Below are 23218 nucleotides of genomic sequence, written 5' to 3'. Positions count from 1 at the left end.
TGAGGTTTTGTAGAATGTGTTATCGGAATGACGAAAAAGTTACATACAACTATAACATGCCAAAAAATAATCCCACAACAGAAAGCAAAAAGAATATTTAAATCATAACTAGTTTTAAAGAATTATTGATGCAAAATAAAGTAAAACCAAACATTGAATTTTGAACTACTTTGATTTTACAAAAAAGAGTCTAAGAAGGAAGACATGTAACACACAAGATTTGATGAGAAGGTAGAAAAGAGTTTGTCAAAAAAAATGTTAGGAGTGTGTGTTCCTTTATGAATGTACTTAATATTTATTCTACCTTTCATATTATACTTTATAACCAACTATGTATGTTCCTGTTGATGTTGTTGGAAATTTGTCAACCATGAGGGTCTCCCAGATGTGAAGTCCTAATTAGATATCACACCATTTGGAATAGGAGCCCCATCTGGAGTATCTACCTGTTTGCCATATATTCTTATAAATGTGCCTTGGCTTTAGTTGTTAGCAAGAGAGAGAAGCACTATGTGCCTTTGCGAAAAAGAAAATAAGTGTGTCTGGCGAATGTTTGGTTGTGGTGTACCAAGGTTATTTTACCGTAGAGGGAGGAAAATGTGAGCCTCTAAGAGAGAGGTAATAATACCACCATAGTAGAGGCACACACAAGCAACAAGAGAATCGCCTAAAATCAAGCAAAATATTCCACATAGATGCGATGATTGTTACAACCATTACAACACATTTTCAATTACATAAGCACTAAAATAACTGAAATAGTTCAACTAATTTAATATAGGTGAAAGTAAACACAGATCATAAACATTCACAAAACAATATTACAAATGTTCACAGTCCATGCATGAAAACATGTTGGACATTAGGTTTCAAGTATTAAGTAAAAGTCCCAAGATACATGACTACAAGGAACATCACTAACTCCAATAGTGGAGCATTGGAGCCATGACTTGCTCCCCAAAGGTATTGACTCTGTCTCTCTGATGCAAGCCAAGGTAAAAAGTCTTTTGCTTGTATAATGAGGGTGTATATATAACAAATGGGGTGATCCTTCACCTCCCTTGTGACTCTTGGACTTCCCTCGTGACTGTTCGACTTCTCTATGACCTTTTGACTTTATACATGACTTTTCACATTACATGAATGACTCTTGGACTGAACTGAAATTGGATTAGGTGATTTCTTCCTCTTTTCCAAAAACAAATAAAACAAAAATTTAGGACCGTGTCAACGCTTTGCAAGGATAAAAGTGGGTCTTGAAACGACATGTTGTTCAATGTCTCTTCAATCATGAATTAGTCTTCATATGTAACTGAACATAATGAAAATAACACACATAATCCATGAAGTCATAATGAAGAGAAAGATAAAAGGTTTGTTGACAGAGTTCACCCCTCCTAGGCTACATCTTCGGGCCTATCAACATGACTAGACCACTCATATATTCAGTGTAAAATGAAGTACATAAAGTTTGTTGCAAGTAAACATGTGCCTATTACCCCTACAAGGTAATGTTCTCTTATAAAGAGCTCTCACAAACAACAACAACACAAATCATCTCCTACAAAGATGACACACTTCAACTAAAATGAGCTAAAATGAGCATGTGCATACTTCAATTCCACATTGAAGCACATAAACATAGCTTCATGTTAAAAGAAGTTAAACTTGAGCTGAACCCTGCAAGTTAAAGCTGTTGTAGTGGGTTTTTGAAGGTGAGAAAACCCCTATAAATCCTTCTCCATGCTCAAACACCTTCCAGAACTACTTCCCAAACTTGATTGATCCATACACCCTTAGTCCCAAACCTGCTAAAAGACTACTTAGATGTGCTCATATAAAAAAACAAAGGTCACCATTGGACCTAGAATGTCCAAAAACCCCTAGGTAGCTTCTTTTTGAGCTCAAATTGGTCAAAAACTCAAAAATATATGAGCTTCTAAGCTCTCTCATGAACTTGACTGTTAACCATCCTACAAATTCGCTCTTCTGCCAAACTATCCTACAAATCCACCCTGAAAATCGCTAGCTGAGCGACAATTTAGCTACCTGCCCGTGGATTTTGTTGGATGTTTAGTTCATCCTCTAGCCACTGAATACTGAAAATTTAGGTTATATGGGCACATAGCGGTGAGGGTTGGGGCTTAACGCCTGCCCCCACTGGTTAGGCCCTTAAAAGTCGATGAATGGTCTTATTACGCTCCATGGGACTGAGGGCTGGGCTAATGGCCTTCCCTAATTGCCGGGGCCCCTTAAAACATTGCGCTGATCACATAATGGCCCATCAGACCTGAGGCTGCATCCCTTGTCAGAGCACCTTCTGCTTAATGCCCCAAAACCTGCGCTTGTGGTCACATCAAGGGCCCAAAGGGCTAGGGCTGGGGCCTTAAAATCCACTCCTCCACATATTAGCATCGGTACTACACTTCCATGGGTTATACGCTGTGGCAATGACCTTGGGCTGGGGCTAAGCCTCGAGCCCTTGGCTTCCTCCGCCATGGTTCTATGGTGTGTGGTGTGGCTAGGGGCTAGGGCTTAGCCCTAACGCCTTCCCTCATATAGAGCCAACGTAAAACTTATATATGTGTTTTGAACTATGGATAACAAGACCCACTATGTGCCCTAGTGGTAAGGCACTTGATTTGTGCTCGATCGGTCCTGTGTTCAACTCTTGTCTAGTCCATTTGAACCTTGAACATAATTTTAGTCCACTGTGGGGAGGCCACGTGGCTGCCACCCATTGGCCCATGTGGCTCCTGGTTATTGGAAAACTAAACCACAAATCCAAACACAGTAAAAATTGACCAATATGGAGAGGCCAAGTGGTAGCCTGCGACTGGCCCAAAAAAGCACAGTCAAACACCTAAATTGCCATTTTTTGCTTGTTTGGGAAAACAGTCAGCAAGTGATAGCTTGAGCATCCAGTGCCAGATTGAGGTGAAATGAACGTCGTTGTATCATAATGATGGGAACTTTGATTTGGCGCTAGTTTCATGAAGTTATGGGCAATTTAATTTTTGAGCTTAAAATTGATCACGTTATCACACCTCACCACTAGGAACTTTTGGACTCCAAAAGTTTACTTCCCTAGTCAATATGAAGAGGCTGGAACTCAAAAACACCCAAAAAATTAATCCAAACTAGAAAATTTTCAATTGGTGCCCTTCAAGCCCCAATCGAGGCACTTCACTTATCATCTTCTTGAAGACTTGCTGTCCTCTTAAGAATTGAGCCATCAATCTTATCGTTGTTGCAGGAACAAAATACTAATGAGTGGAATCTAAACATTCTCTTTAAGCTCATCTTTTCATGACTCCAAAAACACTTCATCTTGAAGTTACACTATTGAAGACAAATTTGACCCCATCTTGGAAATTAGAAACAAATTAAACTTTCTTTAAGGTCTTCAAGCTGAGATTGTACATAAAAAGTACACTACTACAAAATGCTCCATGATACGATTGACCTTGCCTACATTACATAATCATCTTATACAATCTTAAAAGAAAAGATTCAATTCACACAAGTTTCAAATCGAATACTTGTATTAGTGAACATATGACAATTTGTAGACAACTTTGAACGATAATCTTTTACATTCACAAAAGTCCTTAACATGTGGACTATACCAAGTCAATACATACATCAAAGAAAAACATCTACTTGTTGAACATAGTGACAATGAATGTTCACTTTAAAAAAGTACCTAAACAGGTAATGACAACAAGTATTTACAAAATTTTACAAAATAACTTTACAATAAGTGTACCCAAACTTTTCCTCTCCTAGGATTATGGGTTCTCTTCTTGCATATTCTTGTCTTAAAGGCTGCTGAGGATTGTGGAGAGTCCTCTTTTCCACCTTTTGTTTCCCTTGCATTATGTAGCATAATCTCTTTACCTTTCTTTGAACAAAGCTTCGGATGCAACTTCCAACATCGTTCAATGTCATGTCCATGCACTTTGCAATGAGCACATAAAAAATTCTTCTTGTTTGTTTCCTTTAGAGTTGCAGCTTTGACAGTTGTCGCAAGGTGGTGATATCTCATACTAAGATTTTTGATGTACCTCAAGTTGTTTGGAGAATTCCCCAAACTCCCTTCAACCATATCCCAAACCCATATACTTCGGTCTCTCCTCAACCATAATTGGATTGGTAATACCTTGACCATTTATGCCGAGGCCACCTTCATATCCCATCTTGGAAAGCAACTTCATACTTATGCCTTTGGTATGTTTCTTGATGCTGCAAAAGAGTTTTTATGCATACAAACGGAAGGAGTGGAACTTTAGATGCTAATTACCTCCTTAAACTTGTCATTCATCCTTTCAACTTTTGATGATGACAATGATGGCCAACTTTTATATGACTCTAGCCACCCACTCTTATCTAATGGCATATGGTGTGCTTCTTGCAAATGTTTGCAAAATGCACATGCAAAATCTTCCACCAATGGTCCAAAACCACCATTTGAGGCATGAACACATATTGGCCTCATGTTGGAGGTTTCTCATGCTAGTACAGGAGTTGAACTTTGTGCAACTTGCTCATCAAGAACTTGTTGCAATACAAAGTGCATGTGTCTCTTCTCCTCTTCAACTATCTCCAACATCCTTCTCAATTATATGTTCTCCATCCAAAGAGCCAAATTATGCTCCTCTAGATCTCAGAGATTCTTTTTGCTACCCATTCTTCCAACTTGGTCAAATAGTGCTTTGATACCAAATTGAACTAAAATTAGATTAGGTGATTTCTTCCTCCTTTATAAAATCAAATAAAACCAAAATTTAGGACCGTGTCAATGCTTTGCAAGAATAAACATGGGTCTTGAAACAACAGGTTGTTTAATGTCTCTTCAATCATGAATTAGTCTTCATATATAACTGAACATAATGAACATAACACACATAATCCATGAAGGCATAATGAAGAGCAAGACAAAAGGTTTGTTGACAGTGTTCACCCCTCCTGGGCTACATCTTCTAGCCTGTCAATATGATTAGGCCACTCTTATATGAAATGTAAAATGAAATACATAAAGTTTTTTACAAGTAAACATGTGGCTATTACCCCTACAAGGTAATTTTCTCCTACAAAGAACTCTCACAAAGAACAACAACACAAAGCACCTCCTACAAAGATAACATACTCCAACCAAAATGAGCTAAAATGAGCATGTGCATACTTCAATTCCACATTGAAGAACATAAACATAACTTCATGTTCAAAGAAGTTAAACCTGAGTTGAACCCTGCAATTTACAACTACTGTAGTGGACTTCTAAAGGTGAGAAAACCCCTACGAGGCCTTCTCCATGCTTAATCACCTTCCAGAACTGCTTCCAAACCCTGATTGATCCATACACCCTTAGCCTCAAACCTATAAAAAGGCTACTTATATGTGCTCAAATAAGAAAATAGAGGTCACAATTGGATCTAGAATGTCCAAAAACCCCTAGGTAGCCTCCTTTTGAGCTCAACTTGATCAAAAAATAAAAAATATATGAGCTTCCAAGCTCTCTCATGAACTTGACTATTAACCATCTTACAAATTGGCCCTTTTGCCAAATTGTCCTACAATTCCACCCTGAAAATTGTTAATGGAACGATAATTTAGCTACCCGCTGGTGCATTATGTTGGATGTTTAATTCGTCCTCTAACCCATGGAGACCGAAAATTTAGGTTATATGGGCACATAGGCCCGAGGGTTGGGCCTTAACGCCCGGCCCACTCGTTAGGCCCCTTAAAAGTCAGCGAGTGGTCTTATTGCGCTCCACGGGGCCAAGGGTTGGGCCGAAAGCCTGACTTAACCGTCGGGCCCCTTAAAACATTGCGTTAGTCATATAATGACCCATCGGACTTGGGGATGACCCCCTTGTCAGAGCGCCTTCCACCTAACAACCCAAAACCGACGCCTGTGGTCATGTCAAGGGCCCAAAGGATCGGGGCTAGGGCCTTAAACTTCGCTCCTCTGGATATTAGTGCTGCTACTCTGCTGCCATGGGTTATATGCTGTAGTGATGAACTTGGGATGGGGCTAAGCCCTGAGCCCTTGGCTCCCTCCGCCATGGTTCTGTGGTGTGCGGTGTGACTGGGGGCTTGGGCTTAGCTCTGACCCCTTCCCCCATATAGTGCAAATGTAAAAATTATATTCATTTTGAAATATGGATAGCAAGACCTATCATGTGTTGTAGTGGTAAGGTGCTTGATTTGTGCTCAACTGGTCCCATGTTCGACTCCTGTCTGATCCATCTGACCCTTGACCATAATTTTAGTCCACTGTGGGGAGGCCACATGGCTCCCACCCATAGTCCCACGTGGCTCCCACCCACAGTCCCACGTGGCTCCCGGTTAGGAGACCACCAAACCACCAATCAAAACAAACAAAAATTTGATCAATGCAGAGAGGCCTAGTGGCAGCTTTCCATTGGCCCAAAAAATACAGACAAACACCCAAATTGGCATTTTTTTGCCTATTTGGGAAAATGATCAGTGAGCGATAACTTGAGCATCTGGTTTTGGATTGAGGTGAAATGAATGTCGTTGGATTCAGAACAATGGGCACTTCAATTTGGTGCTAGTTTCATGAAGTTTCTGGCACTTTAAATTTTGAGCTTAAAATTGATCACCTGATCATGGAGTTCCACTTTACATTATATTTCTCCAATATTGAATTACATATTCCACAAAATGATGTGGCACATGATGACTCATGACATGACACTGATGACATGGACTGCATGATGACATGGCAATGTCAAGCCATTCTTTGTTCCTGCTTGCTTTGTGTCTTCTAAAAGATGGATCATGATCTTATTTTTCCTCCAAATGGCTTAGAGATGAGGAGTCTTCAGTGTAACTTGATCTCCAGTTACTGTCTCAATTTGATGTCCCTTTGCTTCCTCTTGATTGATCAACTTGTATTTGCAACTAATGAAGTTTCTTTTGGCATGGTCTCCTTCTCCATCTCCTTCATCATCATCTTGTCATAGCTTGACATAGTACTTGCATCTGCAATTGACTCATGACATGACGAGAGTTAGTCTGATAAACCTCTAGTATAAGATGTTGCATGATGATCCACATACTAAGACAGAACTGGGTGGCAACCTAAGGAAGAGGCTCAGTGACTTCAAAATTGTGCATCTCAGGAAGTCAAGGGTCAATTTTGAGCCTTGAGACTGCACAATGCACAATTAAAGCTAGGCTGAGCAGGCCAACTTCACAGTTCTGGAGTTGAAGGAGCCAGGTTGAGGGATTGAGCACTATTTATGCTTACTACATGGTTATGGAAGGTAGAGGAGGCTATGTGATTGTGCAATTTTGAAATTCATGAGCTCAAGATTGAGGCTTGAGCCTTGAGACTGTGCAATGCACAGTTTTGGGTGGGAAATAGTAGATATTGCGTAGTTTTGGAGGTAAGAGGCCGAGCTTGAGCACTCCGATTGTGTAGTGTGAATTCCTGGAAGGTAGAGATTGCGCATTATGCAGTCCTAAGGGACAAGAAAGCTACTTGAGGGCTGAGGCTGCGTAGTTTGGAGTTCAGGCTGGGTAGAATGAGGCTGAGTGGCCCAATTGGTGAGTTTTCCCAATTGGAATAAATTTTGGATTGGTGAGATGAAGATGAGCAAAATAGAGACTTTGAGCATGATCACACACTTAGATCACTTGACAACATGAAAAGGAACACTCAAAACATATGAAAAACATACCTTCCTCAATGTAATAACTTTGTGGTGGCTCCTACCAAGTGCGACACAAAGGATGCACTTTACGATGAAAGTGCAAACACTTGTGTGACAATACTTGAAACTTTGGAAATGAGTGAAAAACATGTCTACATGATAAGGAAAACTCATTATCACAAATATTTTCCCTTGAAACAAGACAAAAATCCACTTCATGCGATAAGCGACAGTTCCCATGCCAAAAGATGACACGTGATATGATAAGAAAAGTGCGAACGACACTTATGATATGCGAATGATAGTGAAAGCAACACATGCCAGAGCGAATATAACATGAAAACGACGCTAATTAGAGTGAAAGCAAAAAAAAGCGATAGTCAAAAGCATGAAAATGACACTGGCGAATGCAAGGGTGCAAAAAAGTGACAGTTTGCAAAATTCACTGAAATATAATACAAACGCAGCTAGAAGTGAGAAACTGTCAATGTCAGTGTGCATTGACTATTGACATGGATTGAACATAGCGCAAGCATTGTCTTGATGGAATGTGTTAGGATTTTTTGACCTTGCGTGAAGGAATGCACTCATGAATTCATTGCGGTCTAAGCAGGTGTGAGTAGGTGACTTCAAAACTTACAATCCAAAAGGGAGCTCAAAGACTTAACATAGCTATAAGTGACTACAGAAAGGTCGAACATAAGATCAACAGTAGGCTCCAAAATTCAAGTATTGGAAAAATTTTAGAGGGTGTTTGTCACAGCGATAAGACTTGCTGACACACTGGTATAACTCCAACTTCTCTACCTTGGTTAATTCTTTCATGCAGGGTCTAGTTCTCTAGGAAGTATTGATTCGTTATTTAGATTAGCATGGCTTGCCCACTTATCCCGTGAATAAACATAGTTCCATTCATTACTTTACTCGGTTAAACACAAACACAAGATCAACGATCACACAATGTTTTGAATCAGGAAAGGGTAATGAAGTTCACGAGCTGTAGATTTTCAGAGTAGAGATTTTTCATCTCTGGTGTTGCTTTGCTGCCAGCAGGCTTGGATGGTACCCCGACAAAGTCATTGTAGGGACACAAACATTACTCCACTACCAGCAGACCTGGACAATACCCGGATGGATTTGCTTGCTTACCTCTTTGCGCAGGAAGCCTTTCTCTTCTTTCACCTTTATTTATTTATTTTATATAGTATTATGCATGAACACTTATTTATTTCATGGGCATAAGCGGGATCCCAACTTATTGAGAGCATAAGAGGTTGTCCCGTTACAGAAGCATATATAAGACCTATGATATTGGTTTGCTCATTTATATCTTCCCCTTTTCCTTCTCTACTTGATTGGATCAGCCTGAAAATACCGAAACATAAAGACCTGAGTGTAGGCATGAGGTTTCCAGAATAGACATGGGGATCATGGTTCGACACAAGGATTTCCTTATGCACAGATCATATTTTTCGTAATAACATCATCAACCAAAAGGTGTAACCAAGACAAGGAAGAAGGACAAAGAGTTAGAAAAATGTTGCAGTGTCACAAAGTCATTTTCCATTTTTCCACATTGTCTATTGAGCTCAAATAGGATACCTTTCATGCAAAATCTCATTAAACAAACACAAAAGACAAAACACAACAAGGAAACAAAACTAAGGGGACAAAACAAAACGATGCTAATCGAAAAGATGACGCAAAACCAAAATGAGAAAACACAAAAAAAATTACATAAAATGAATGTAGGATGAATGTGTAAGTACACTAATATGAAACCCTACGTACTCCTAACCTAACCACCTAGAAGGTTGGGATCACGTATAATGAAATTTCCAATGCAACCACCGTAGTTGTTCCCGACCTGTAATCACAAAGATATGTTCGACTAAAACTAAGATAAAACAATGTGCAACAAAAAAGATAAGAGCTTGAAGAACTTGCACAACAAAAAGAAGGTCTTTCCTGTCGGTAGAAAGATATGTCACAACCACTAATTCTAACTAGTTCACATTCTTACCTTTTCGATGAAGACCATAGTTAAACAAAACTTGGAAGCTTCTTGGGAACATATCTTCATCTATATTGTACTTCTTAGCAAGCATGAGGAAATATTGAAACCTGTTATTCACGATGAAGCTTTCCAAGTAAGATTGCTCAACCTTTTAGTGATTGGATCATGAAACTCAAAATAGTCCTCTTGAGAATCCTGTAATCTTTGAAAATATGAATTTGCAATTAAAATTGCGAGAATAAGATGAGAATCTTGTGAGGGAAAATGGATTTGATCATAGTCAACAGGTATGCCAAGATAGTGAGGACCTGACATAACCATCAAAGAGTGCAGAAGTGCCTCAACTGCTTGATAAGTACCCAACTAGTGAGATGTTAAACCATATAGATCAAAGGATGTAAAACAATTGTCATTAGATGTGCTGATGCGAAAATAGTAAGTTGAATGACAGTCGTCAAAGACAGAAACATGATTAGATAGGATGATTAAAGAATTGGATTCCCAATTTGTAATTAACAAGGATAAATCAATTTGAACAGTTTCGTGAATTCTCTGTATAATAGAAACATCTTCCTCACGTGATAAGTTTAACAAACAATTTTCTTGTAATTGGTTACACACTGTACTAGCATCACAATCATCGAAAGATGTGAAAAGGAATGCTAGTATTGCAAAAACATGAAACCAGTTAGGGTAAAATGAGTGAAGAATAATTTGATTCATCAAATAACCCATGCATTCACTAGTGCTCAAGAGGATTTCAGGTGTGACGAAGAAAAATATTAGCAATATAACATTCACAAGAAAAAAAGGAGCTGACTATTCTTAAATGCATTTGATAGACATGATTCCTTCAACGAAAAATAGTCTTTCAAATAATCAACTTCATAGTTCCATGCTTCTGTGAGAGATATGTACTCCAAACCTGAGTTAAGAGAAAGAGATTTTCATGGAGATGAATCAATTGAAATAGAATCTTGAATCCGATTAGAGAACGTATCTTGAAAGTTTGAAAGATTATATCCACAATGCCAAACATATTCCAAGAACAAATTTACATCTAGTGAAACCATGCAGAAAGAAGAGTTTTGTGAGGAAAACCAGACCTAACTTAGTTTGGAGATCTTACCAGAGTTACGAGATCCTGACATAACCATAAAGGGAAGTTGAAGTGCCTCGACTCCATGACAAGTCTCATAACTTTCAAGGATTGTAAAATCGCATTTTGAATTTTGAACGAGATCATGCATGGTGTGAGGAAAATTGCTTTCACTTATTTAAATGGGGTCACTATTAACCAAATTGCAACCATCTTTGTCACTATTTTGATCGGATTTTACAACTTTGACAACCAGATAACTCAAGTTGAAAGATTCTGCTGATAGAAAATCTAGAGATGTATGAATTAGAGAAATTTCATGAGCAAGTTGATTTGAATAGTTGTCTTCATGAAAAACAAGAGATTATACGGGATGGAAAGGATACTCAATGATCTGATTATTTTATCTTTCATCATGGAAAACCTCACTACCTTGTCTCAATTGAGAAGTAAACTCATCTGATGAAGAACTTGAAGAGTGTCGAGTATCTTCATCGCATGTAGATACATCACAAACAATAGAGCACAAGGGATAGTGAGATGAACAAGAAGTTTAAACAAGAACATCTTCTTTGACTGAATCAAATTCTAGTTCTAAATTTTTCAAATTAAAATATTCATGAGAAACTAAAAGAGCAACTGGCACACTTGGGCATTTGTTATCACTTATATCAACAAAATTATCACCATCATAATGATTATTCCCCAAGACTACAGGTCTAAACAAATTGACTTCATTTAATTCATTACCATAATTAACAATTTCAATATCAACCAAGAATGAGGAAGCACCATCTTCACATGGAGGATTTTGAAAAAGAGAAGAAATATTGAAATAATCTTCAACTTCCTGCTCCTCTACCTGCAAAATGTGACTACCTTACATCTGTTCACTGCTCAGATTTGGAAGAGATGGATTAGGAAGATCAAGGGAAAAGGGGTCATGAGAAAGAGATAGTATAGGATGAAAGGTATCCAAACCAGATTCAAGACTAGAGTTATGAGTGTTAATACCCACTTGAGGAATGGAAAAATTAGTCATCACCATAGGCTTCATGATCCATTCTGGGATTTCCTTCATGGGATGTGAGTCATGAACAGTGGAAGGAGGATGAGAAGATGGATTAGGAATTTGATGTGTTGATTTCCCAAATTTATTATCATCGCGAGGAGGCACCCTCATCGAAACTGGAAAAGGAGGAGGACAAGGAACAAAAGGAATGGTAGGTTCCTCCTCTGAAATTAGATGTGTTTCATGATTTACAAGAGTTGGGGAAGAAGAAACATCAGGCGACTTGGATACACCATGCAAAGAGATATGAACCAAATTCTCAAACTTTTGTTTCAAGAAATTCCAGTCCATATCTTCTTCAAGAATTCATAACAAAGGTGAAGGAATCAATTAGAGAAATCCTCAACTGATTCATCAGGATTCATTATAAGTTGATTGATTCTTTTATAAACATCTCGGTAATCATACCTATCAAATGCTAAATGAATCTCCTCAACGATATGGTTAAGAGAATGAATGGAAGCAGGTGGTAGAGTGTGACACCATCAGCTAACTTGACCTTCAAAGGTGAGGTAGAAAACAATACAATCCATGCCTTCACAATCAATTTTATAGTATTCACAAAACTTAAGAAAAAGAGATGCATGCTTGGTAATGTATGTATCACCCTCACCATCAAACTTGAATTGAGACAAGTCATGAAGAGATGAATTGGGGATTGAAAACTCACCAGGGGATAGGTTAGAAAAACACGCCAAGAGCATGATTTGAGGATGAGCCATTTATTATAAGAGATTCAAAACAGACTCAATAGGCACAACTTTTCATTTGGCCCTCTTTCTAGCGCCATTTATTGAAGGTGTTGGAAATTCGTCAACCAAGGGGGTCTCCATCATGCGAAGTCAATTAGATTTCACACCGTTTGGAATAGGAGCCCCATTTGGAGTATCAACATGGTTGCCATATATTCTTATAGATTTCCCTTGGCTTTAACTATCAACAAGAGAGAGAAGTGTGTATGTTCCTTTGCGAAAAAGCAAGTGTGCCTGGTGAATGTTCGGTTGCAAGTGTACCAAGGTTATTTTACTACAGAGGGAGGAAAAGGTGAGCCTCTGAGAGATAGCTAATAGTACCAACCTAGTAGAGGCACACACAAGTAAAAAGAGAATCACCTAACATCAACCAGAATAGTCCACATAGATGTGACGATTGTTACAACCATTACAACACATTTTTAATTACATAAGCACCAAAATAACTGAAATAGTTCAACTGCTTTAGTACAGGTGAAAGTAAACACGAATAATAACACATTCATAGAACAATCTTATAAATGTTCACAATCCATGCATGAAAATGTGCTGGCCATTAGGTTTCAAGTATTAAGTAAAAGTCCCAAGATAAATGAATAAAATGAACATCATAAGCTCTAATAATGGAGCATTGGAGCCACGACTTGCTCCCAAAAATTACTGACACTGTCTCTCTGGTGCCTTATGGGATAATCCAAGATGAAAAGTCATTTTATTATACAATGAGGTTGTATATATAACAAATGGGGTGATCCTTCACCTCCCTTGTGACTCTTGTACTTCCCTCATGCTTGTTCGACTTCTCTATGACCTTTTGACTTTCTACATGACTTTTCACATTACATGAATGACTCTTGGACTTCCACTTTACATTATATTTCTCCAATATTGAATTACATATTCCACAAAATGATGTGGCACATGATGACTCATGACATGACATTGATGATATGATTGCATGATGACATGGCAATGTCAAGCAATTCTTTTTTGCTGCTTGCTTTGTGTCTTCTAAAAGATGGATCATGATCTTCTTCTTTATCCTCCAAATGGCTTATAGATGATGAGTCTTTAGTGTAACTTGATCTCCATATGTTGTCTCAATTTTATGTCCCTTTGTGTTGGTTTGAGGGGGCTTGGATCCAGGTTCAAAGTTAGATACGCTAACCAACAAAACCCTACACTATCAGCCCTTTCGACAACAATCCTCTTAATGCAAACCGCAGCCTCACATGAGGTAGTACTGGGTGACGTAGAATGAGGTTTATGCATCTAGAAGTCTATGTGATGTAGCAACAAGGTGTTTATTTAATCTAGGGCTCGAACCGACCTTCGTGAACCCTTATCTTCAGAATCACATACTTAAAAGTGATTTCTACTTAAATAGATCTATGAGCTTCACCTAATTGTTCTAGCATGCATAAGTTATCATACAAAAGTAGATCTGGACCTTCGCGATGCAACTAAAATAGTATTACAGATAATTGAATCATAACTGGTATTAAACATAGAAACATATAACTATATAGAGAACACACATAATTTCTTCAAATAGGCTTTATTACTTCATATATTCAGTGAATACACTTCTTCTAACCCTGCGCATACAACTGCAAGGGCCTGCACACTCAGCTGCGGACTTGCCAAGGTCTTTGCACACTCCATTGTAGGAGCTTTCCCCTTCGCCATAATATAAAATTATAGAGAAAATAGACTCTAAATCCCATTCATTAACTAAACTCTACCTTCTAATGACTCCTAGATGACTTCCTTTTATAGCTTTTACATTACATTACCATGGTCCGTGAACCATGGGTGGAGCTCATTACTTAATCAAAACAACCCATCCCTTTACAAAATAAGGGGCTTTGACCTACCTAAAATCCCCTTTGACTCTTAACATTCTGCGCTATTTGCGCTCCACTCCTCAAAATGCAGAGATTTTAGAATATTACATCAAAATTGAGACAAAACTTAGACCTGGGGGACCCCATCTCAATAGGCCCCCAACACAAAGACGAGTCACTCTACCGACACATCCTCGACGTGTGCTTTAAGGCTGTTGAACTCTATCTTCAATGCTTGAAGATCTGTTGTGCATTGCGTGACAGCCTACTGAACCTCCTCAACCAATTTCTCAGTAGTTGGTCCCTCTACTGCTAAGCCAATGGTCCTCTGCATCTATTGCATACCTTTCAGTTTACTCTCTATAGCCTGAGAGAGTTGACTAGCTTCATCGGCCCAAGGCTACCTTCTCTCTTAAATTATTGATGGTTTGTGTCACAACTCGTCTATCTAAGTCTTAATAGCCTTCCCTTCCTAACGTCTGGTGAACTGTTGCACAGGTGCTAAGGTCCGTATTGTTGCCCCGATTTCATCAAATTGCAGTTGTTTTTCTCATATGTCAGCTTCAATATTCTGTACATGGGGGTCCTCCTGCAGCGAGTTCCACATCTCCATGGTGTTCAAAAAAAATATGGCTCCAGTCATTAACTACAGTTGCACATATGCCCATGTTTGCCTTAATAGAAACCTCGCACTGCTCTCGAAATTCTGGAGGTGTTGTTGGTTGTTGATTCATCTGCAGCTCTGCGACCTACATCTGCATCTCAACTTTACTCGTTTGATCTCTGCTTTGGACTCCTTCACCGCGACTACTAGCTTGTGGAGCTTCTCTTCGAAATATGCTTAAGTCTATATGAGGAGCTCTAGCAACTCAATGCAAGTATGGGTAATGGTGTCCTCCCGCTGCTGCCTACGTACAACGGATGCATCCCTATCCTGGAGGGCCCTTCCAGCTTCCTAAGTTAACTACTCATTGTGGCTCTTGATGTCTTTGATCATGAAGAGCACTTGGTCTTCCTGAATTTTCAATTTGTCAGACACTCCCTGGTGGAGTTCATGCAATGCTTGAATGGGCATCGCCACTGTTAGGGCCCTATAATTTATAGAATCAAATGATCATTGAATAATTACTTTCAGTATTTCAAATTGTAAATAATATTTCTTTTTGCAAATGATTTCCAAAAAAGCTAGAAAAATGAAAAGAGGGTATAAATACAAAAAAAATAGAAAAAAGGAAAAAGAAAAGAAATGATAAATGAACCCCACAAAAAAATGAATAAATGTGAAAGTGATGCTAGCTTGAGTGCCACTACAAGCCTTTTGGATTTCTAATGAATAAATTTATGAAATTGTGTGTAGGTTGTTTAAAATGCCACAATCCCTCTCTGCTTGAGACATACAATTTAATAATGTTCAAGGTGATTTCAATTTATGTTAATTAGATTAGAGTGAATAACTTAGCCAAACAATGTAATCTTGGCTAAGATTAGATATGTAGAATAGGTGAATAAAGTTAATCCAACCGTTTAATCTAGATTACTGTAGTTGAATAGATTAGTTTAGTGTTTGAAACAATATTCTTTATCTCTTAAAACGAAAAAAATTGAAAGGGTTTGCACGTTTAAATGCACCCTCATCTGCTTTAGAAAAGCATTAGGATAGGAAAAATAAAGGTTTTTGATATAATTGTTGAAAATGGTTCATTCACCGAAGTATTGGACTTTGGGTTATAATACATGTGCGCAAATATGTGGTGGGACCAGCCGATGTTAAACCTCGCCTTTTTTCACGACAACGGATCACCCATTGCATTGATCTGACGACCCACGATAGATTTCAGACCCCCCCGAAATGATAACGTTTAATGACAGGGGGGAGTCCAAAAAGTAGTTTACTGCCCCCCTACGTGTCACCACCATGGGATTTTAGACCCCCCCTCCACTTACTAGATATGCCTGCCTCCCCTCCGAAATCGGTTTCGCCATCCCACCTCAACTCTCAGTTCTCACCATGTGTCACCTCCACGTCCTGTCGCAGCTCCCATTCCCATATCACCACGTGCCCTTACTCCTGTCACTCCTGCCAATGGTACCACACCACTCGCCTACCAATCCTCAACCACCATGTCCGCGACCGTTGCACCCTCCATAATTTTTCTTTCCATTTTCCGCGTCCATTACAAAAATTAATGCCCTAATAAGACCGTTAATCCAACGGTTAAGGCTTGTTTGCAGCTAATGAAAATCAAACTCTTAGCTGCATTCACACCTTTTCTCTCTTTGCCTCATGAACATTCTTCTTACCTTTGTTGCGCTTGTATCTCACAATGACAATTCCATTGCTTCTTTTTGATAGATTTACACAGGACTGCCACTCTAAGTTCCCGCCAATTATCGAACACATTGTGAAATCCTTCTGTTACACCCTTCCTTTGTTCATTTTGTAACTGAAATGGCACCCAAAGTCACCCCTATAGTAAATCCTATGCTCACTCCTCCGGTCGACTTAGACCATATTCCACTCACAGATAGAGCCTACAAGATTGTCGAAACACAATGTGAATTCGACCTCTTCGAATTACGCTGTTGGTTTCAGGATAATTTCCTTGTTCAATTTGATGAGATACACCTCAGAAAATTCAGACTTCCTCTGTTTGTTGTCCCCCAGTCCTATCATTTTCTCGAATTATTTCTAAGATGCCAAGCCTCTTACCTTTCAAGCAAGAGGAAAATTATCTCTCCAAATGGTGAAATTATCTTCACCATCACAGTTGACAGCATAAATAAAATGCTACAGGTACCCCACAGTGATTCCCTCTCCCCTTTCTCCCTTGAAGTTCTCATAGAAATTTACCAGAAATTAACCTTCCCCTAGAGAGCTACCATTTTTGAAATTTTACTTCGTGAAGACTCTCAGCTCCCTAAGAAAAATCCCTCCATATCCCTCTTCTATGTTCCCTAAAAGGACAAGACAGATTGTCTCTGCCTTGTCATCCATTCTTGGTTACTATTCAGATGAATGGGTAGATGAGCCTATTCTAGGCTTTCTATCCACCCTTTCTTTAGAAGAAGGACCATCAGTCACCTTTGACTATGGTCACTTCTTAGAAAATGTAATTCATGAACAATTCCTTCAGTTTTTAACTGAAGGAATGTTCATATATTCTTCAATTATTATGTACATGTTTATGTTCTTTCAAACATATAAGTTTCCATTCGCAGTGCAGAATCTTGATCAACAAGGAGAGCCTCAGTCTGTTGTCTTCTGGACTTCCTTAGTTAGAAGACAATCACAAGAATTCAACTTCTCAGAGTTCATAGACTAGTTTGTGTATCTAGCAACTTGTTTTCTGAGTGGCCAATAGGTTCCAAGGATTAGTGAAGACATTCAGAAGATTTTACAACTCAGTGAACAAGTCAAAACAGGGGACTGGTACCTTTACCAGTCATTCACAGAAATAAGAGTATATGGTTCAGAGCTTCCACCATATAAGTTGCCTAAGTATTTTCCAATGAGAATATTTTCCTTGGAATACATCAGGCAAATAATTCATTCTGATAACATCCATTTCGTGGCAGCCAAAAAGAAATCTTAGTTCCGGATCAAAACATAGATAGGACCCTTCATCTGCAACAATAGAGCAAAAAGAGAGGAAGTAGACCTCCTGCTGAAACAAATTAACTTCCCTCTCAGTTTTACTTGGTCTTATGACCCCTTTGGGGTAATTTCAAAGCTAAGAGCGGAACAAAAAGCCACACCCTATGTGCATACTTAGAGGCAAGAAATAGAGAAATATATGAACCAGCATACTTGGGTAGAAAATACATTGCAGGGGGCCAAGGAGCAGGTACTTTCCAAGACAGCTTTGGAGACTCCCATACCCAGAGAAAAGACAAATAAGAGAGCAAGAGAGGATGATTCTCCATTAGTCACAGAAGTGTCAGCCAAAGAACTCAAAATATACACTAAGAAGATTAAAACAGGCTCTAAAATAGACTTCCCATCACTAGAGGACACACAAGGCACTATTGTGCTCTCAGGTTTGAAGACTTTTAAGCTGGACAGTGGTACCACATAGTCTTGATCGTCCTCCACTACTAAAGAAATTCCATCTACGATACCTCAGACACTAGAATCATCCACAAAGCAGAGGCAGTTGGACATTTTTTAGAGATACAAGGAGATTAAGAAGAGGAATGAAGCCATTCATGATAATATATTTGCTCAATTCTCCATCCGGCACATACTCATCTAAGCATATGATATAGAGAAGGGATGGATGCATATGTCATTCTTGCAGGCCGCGGTCCCTCAACCAAAGTCAACAGCAAATTTAAAACAAACTACTTTTGAATTTGAGGCTAAGGATGTCCATCCTTTAAATCAAATATATATGCACAGGCAGGCAGGAGAAATGGTATATTCTACTTTCACACAGACTGCTATTACCACCTCTAAACTACATCTTACTTTGAATAATGTGCAGTCTCAACTGAAATTGGAAAAAATGTCCTCACTTGCCAAAGATAATAGAATCAAATACTTGGAGGAAATGGTGATCAAAGTAGGCTTTTATCCAGACAATTCGAAATCCATGGAGGAAATAATCAGAAAGAAAAATGTTCACATAGCATCCTTAAAGAAGAAATTGAAGTTGCTAGCGACAGAAGACCCCTAGGCCAAGGAAATTGGAGAGACAAAGCTACAAAAGGAAGAGATGCTGAAGCTTCTAGTGGAGCAAGGTGCCCAGATCAAAGCAATGGAAGCAGAAATGGACAAGCTAATAAAAGAAAAGGAACAGAGTTCACAACTTGTAGTTGTTCCTCTTGATGTAGTTCCCATTGCATCTCTACTACAAACATGCGTCCCTACAACAACCACGAGACCAGGAACATCTTATTCTACCATGCTTCCCACATCAGTTGTTGATGATTAAGTTAAGTTAGCTCAATCTATGGAAAACATGTCTATACAAGGAGAAGAGCTAAAGAAGTTGAAGCTGGAGGTAAAGATTCTATGGGAATAGAGTACAAGGTTTGAAAATTACTGCATGACAGAAACACAGAAGTCCAAAACATTGTCCCAAAGATTGCAGAAGATGGAAGAAAGCTGTGCTATGGGCAATACATTGGCACAAGTAAAAGAGAATATCTGGAAGAAGATCAATGAAGATATGGAGGACATTTTGCCTTCAATCCAAATTATTTTTGAGCAACATGAGTTGATTGAACGGTCCAATGAAGCCATTGAGCTTGTTAGAAAGCAATTGGGAGATAAACCTAATGAGGCCACTGAGCTCATTAAATTTCTCAATTCCAAGAACAATAAGGAATTGGAAGAGTTGGAAATGGAAGACAGGACAGAAACGATTTTGGAAGTGAGGAAAGTGCTGACCAAAAGAAATCTTATGAGACAACTTGAAGAGAAGGGCCAAATTATGAACACGGGTATACAAAATTTCTTTTCCAAGTTGGAGCCTCTCTATAGGAAATGACTTCCAAACTTGTTAGTGATTAATCACAAGCTCAACACGTGGTCAGAATATAGTCAACAGATTATGACCAAGGCAAGAGATAGTTCAAACGTTACATCCGAAAGATTCAATATGACAGGTAGGCTTTTCTAGAAGCGTTGTCATACGATCTCGACATTTAGTATGCAATTCCAAATCTATTCACCACCCGACCCACATTTTCCAAATATATTGAAGTCGATGAAGTGTTCAGAAAGTTGATGAAGATGAATATCCCAAGTGAACAATGCTGGGCTAAACTGTGAGTTACTGGAATAAAAGGTAATTTCGGTGGCATAGCTCAACGTTACAACACATGCAGAATTTGAGCGCTAGACAACCAACTATTCCACCATTTCAGTGCCACCATTTAAGACAGTTCAAAGTTCCCTTATATCATTGTAATAAGTTAGATTGATCAAGTCTTATTATTTCTAGATACATCCTAGTCATCCTGACAGGATAATTTTTGTAATTTAGTTATAAATACTTCAATTGTTGAAGTAATAGATGTTGGTTTTTGTACGAAGTATATTTTTCTGAAGCATCAACAGATTTTCCAAGTAATACAAAAGCTCTTTCACAGGATTCATGTGTCAAGTTGTTGGTGAAGTACATCTATCTGGCTTATATGTTTATATTTCTTTTGTTTATAGCACATATTTGTTTTCCAAATTTGGATTATTCAATAGATAAATAAAGGGCATAATTTTTTTAAATCTACACTCTGTACCCGGCTACGAATAATTTCTATGTTTTCTCTTGATCTTTGAATATAGAATTCAGGTAAAAATGCTCTATATTTAAAAGTGAACCTTAATCTCTTCTTCTCCATTTCACAGAATTTAAAGAACCCATTCGGTTTGACTACCTTTCCTTGTGAGATCTATCTGTAGATACTATAGTTAATTTGTATTTTATGTAACATATTCCATATCCCAATGGTAATCTAGTTATTGACCAACCATTCAAATACAAATGAAGCCCATATAGTGCTGCTGCCTAATCCTGCTTGGTAGTAAAACACAATGACCCTCCTAGAATGGTCACTACGCTAACCTCTATGGTTACCACCAACGTCAAAGGTAATGTCAGTTTCACACTTGACGTTCCCATGCTTACTTGATTCTTACTCGCTTGAATTACACTCGCTTGTAACTGTAGCTCTTTGAGGTCCTCTTGGACCTGCATTAAACTGACTTGTACTGATCCTCTATATGTCCCGACATGTCATTGGTGATTGAGCGCATAGTGTCACTGATCTCATCGATGTCCCCCTCAATGAGGACCAATGGGTCAGTGCTGGAGGTATTTTGAGACTTTTGTTTCTTTTGCGCACCTCTAGTGGTGGGTTTCTTCCTCTTATTTAGGATTAAAAAAGACTCAATATCTTCTATATCCTTAAAAGGGTCCGCTCCACCCTGATTTGGTTCCTCCGTTTCTAGCTCCTCTTCTTCTACACACTCTGGCTACTGTGTGGTATTCTTCTCAAGGTCCACACTTACCTTTTGAGGCACCTTCTTTGTGTCTTCCTTCGGTGTACCTCTTGTGTCCTGTGTTGTTTTACTGGTACCTACCTGGTCTCCTTCGGCTTCCCCGCTGGGATCTAACCACATGCTTGACTAGTTAGATATTATCGAAAAAATGTCCTGCTTTGTGACCAAATAGGGCAACTCATACCATATGCCCTATGTATCTTTCTTTATATGTATGTATATGTTGTGGAAGTCTGCTTTGAAGTTTGCAACTCTGCGATATTCGTTAAGTAACATCGGTGAGAGCCGTGGCTTTTTGCTAAGCATGGTGTGTAGATCCATCTCAAACAACACCCAAAATAATTTATTCTCTACCACTCAAGTTGGATCCTTTGATGCCCACAATGAAAAGTACCTCGTAGCTTCAAACAAATATGGGTCGACAATAGGGAACTACGACTCGTCGGGGGTTCTCCAGGCTATTAAAGCAATTAAAATTAACATCCATGCATAATGGAAGGGTTTCCTATCTTCCTAGATTTCACGACAATCATCCAAAAACTCCTAGCAGAGGTATCCTGCCTAATTAAATTGCACCCCTTGGCTACACTGCACAACCAACAAAATAATTGAGGCTGGCACCTTGCTTGCCCTGCACTTCCTCATAATCTTATCGACCAAAATGAAAACCTTATCAGAAATCGAGATTACAATGTAGCCTCACAACTTCTTGACGACGTTGAAATCTTTCTTTACTTGATCTGCGCCATCTCCCTAAACATCATGCAACCATCCTTCTTCGACGGAACCCTTTCTCGGCATAGTAGTTTATAGTCCCGCGCTTCCTTCTAACTGCTTGAAGTAAAAAGAATTTCCTACTATCATATAGTCATTTCATCCTTGCAGGGGTGGGATTGTCCCTGTAGACCTTCAATGTGCTCCCATTAATCCTTCTAGGAAACAACTCCCCATTTAGCTATGCGGGCTGAACTGCGCCACCATCCGAAATATCCTTGATTACATAGGGCCCTAGCCAATGCATCTAAAACATCCCAGGAAATTTTGTGAACTTGCTGTCATTCATCAGGACCAAATCTCTATTCTTAAAAGTGCGTTGCTTAATGTGGTGTTCATGCGACGCCTTTTCCCTAGCTTTCTGCACCTGCTGATGAAAACCAACCAAAAAGTGGTCCTCCTCCAACGCAAGCAATTGCACTAAGCCTTCATCCATGAAGTGATCTGGAATCTCAGTTACTGTTGTGATCCTTAGGCTGGGCACTATATACTCCATTAGCATCACTGCTTCTTGTCCATATACTAGTCTAAATGGTGTTTTCCCTATCAATTTCTTACAAGTCATCCTATATTCCCATAAAACCACCAATATGCGCACATCCCAGTCATTCCAATTAACATTGCAGATCTTCATTAATGCATTCTCTAATTTTTTGTTAAAAGCTTCAATAGTTCCATTTGCTTGGGGATGATACGGTGTACTCTTTTGATGGTGCATTTGGAACTCTTCTGTCAACACCTCAATTGTTTGATTCAAGAAGTGTGAACCTCAGTCACTCATTAGGATATTTGGGAATCCAAACTATGACAAAATATACTCGAAAATAAACTTTGCAGTAGTTTCTGTGCTGCAATCCTTCACAGGAAATGCCTCGGCCCATTTGGTCAAGTAATTTGTCACAGTGATAATATAACGTGCACCCGTCTTCTTCCCTGGTGGATCAATTGGTCCAATGAAGTCAATTG

The 23218-nt window shown here is 38.9% G+C and overlaps 1 protein-coding gene across 1 annotated transcript; it reads right to left on the bottom strand.

Annotated features, from left to right (window-relative positions):
• Positions 1-22499: 22499 nt before the first annotated feature.
• LOC149207496 (uncharacterized) lies at positions 22500-22970 on the bottom strand. The gene has a single exon (XM_089398062.1). The coding sequence runs from the start codon at positions 22968-22970 to the stop codon at positions 22500-22502; it is 471 nt and encodes a 156-aa protein (XP_089254188.1).
• Between the last annotated feature and the right edge of the window lie 248 nt (positions 22971-23218).

Source organism: Pinus tabuliformis, chromosome 1_2 (genome assembly GCF_031772625.1).
Source record: "Pinus tabuliformis cultivar Carrire ecotype Pingquan chromosome 1_2, CPIR1, whole genome shotgun sequence".
Lineage (NCBI taxonomy): Eukaryota > Viridiplantae > Streptophyta > Pinopsida > Pinales > Pinaceae > Pinus > Pinus tabuliformis.
This window is presented reverse-complemented; position numbering and strand designations above follow the sequence as displayed.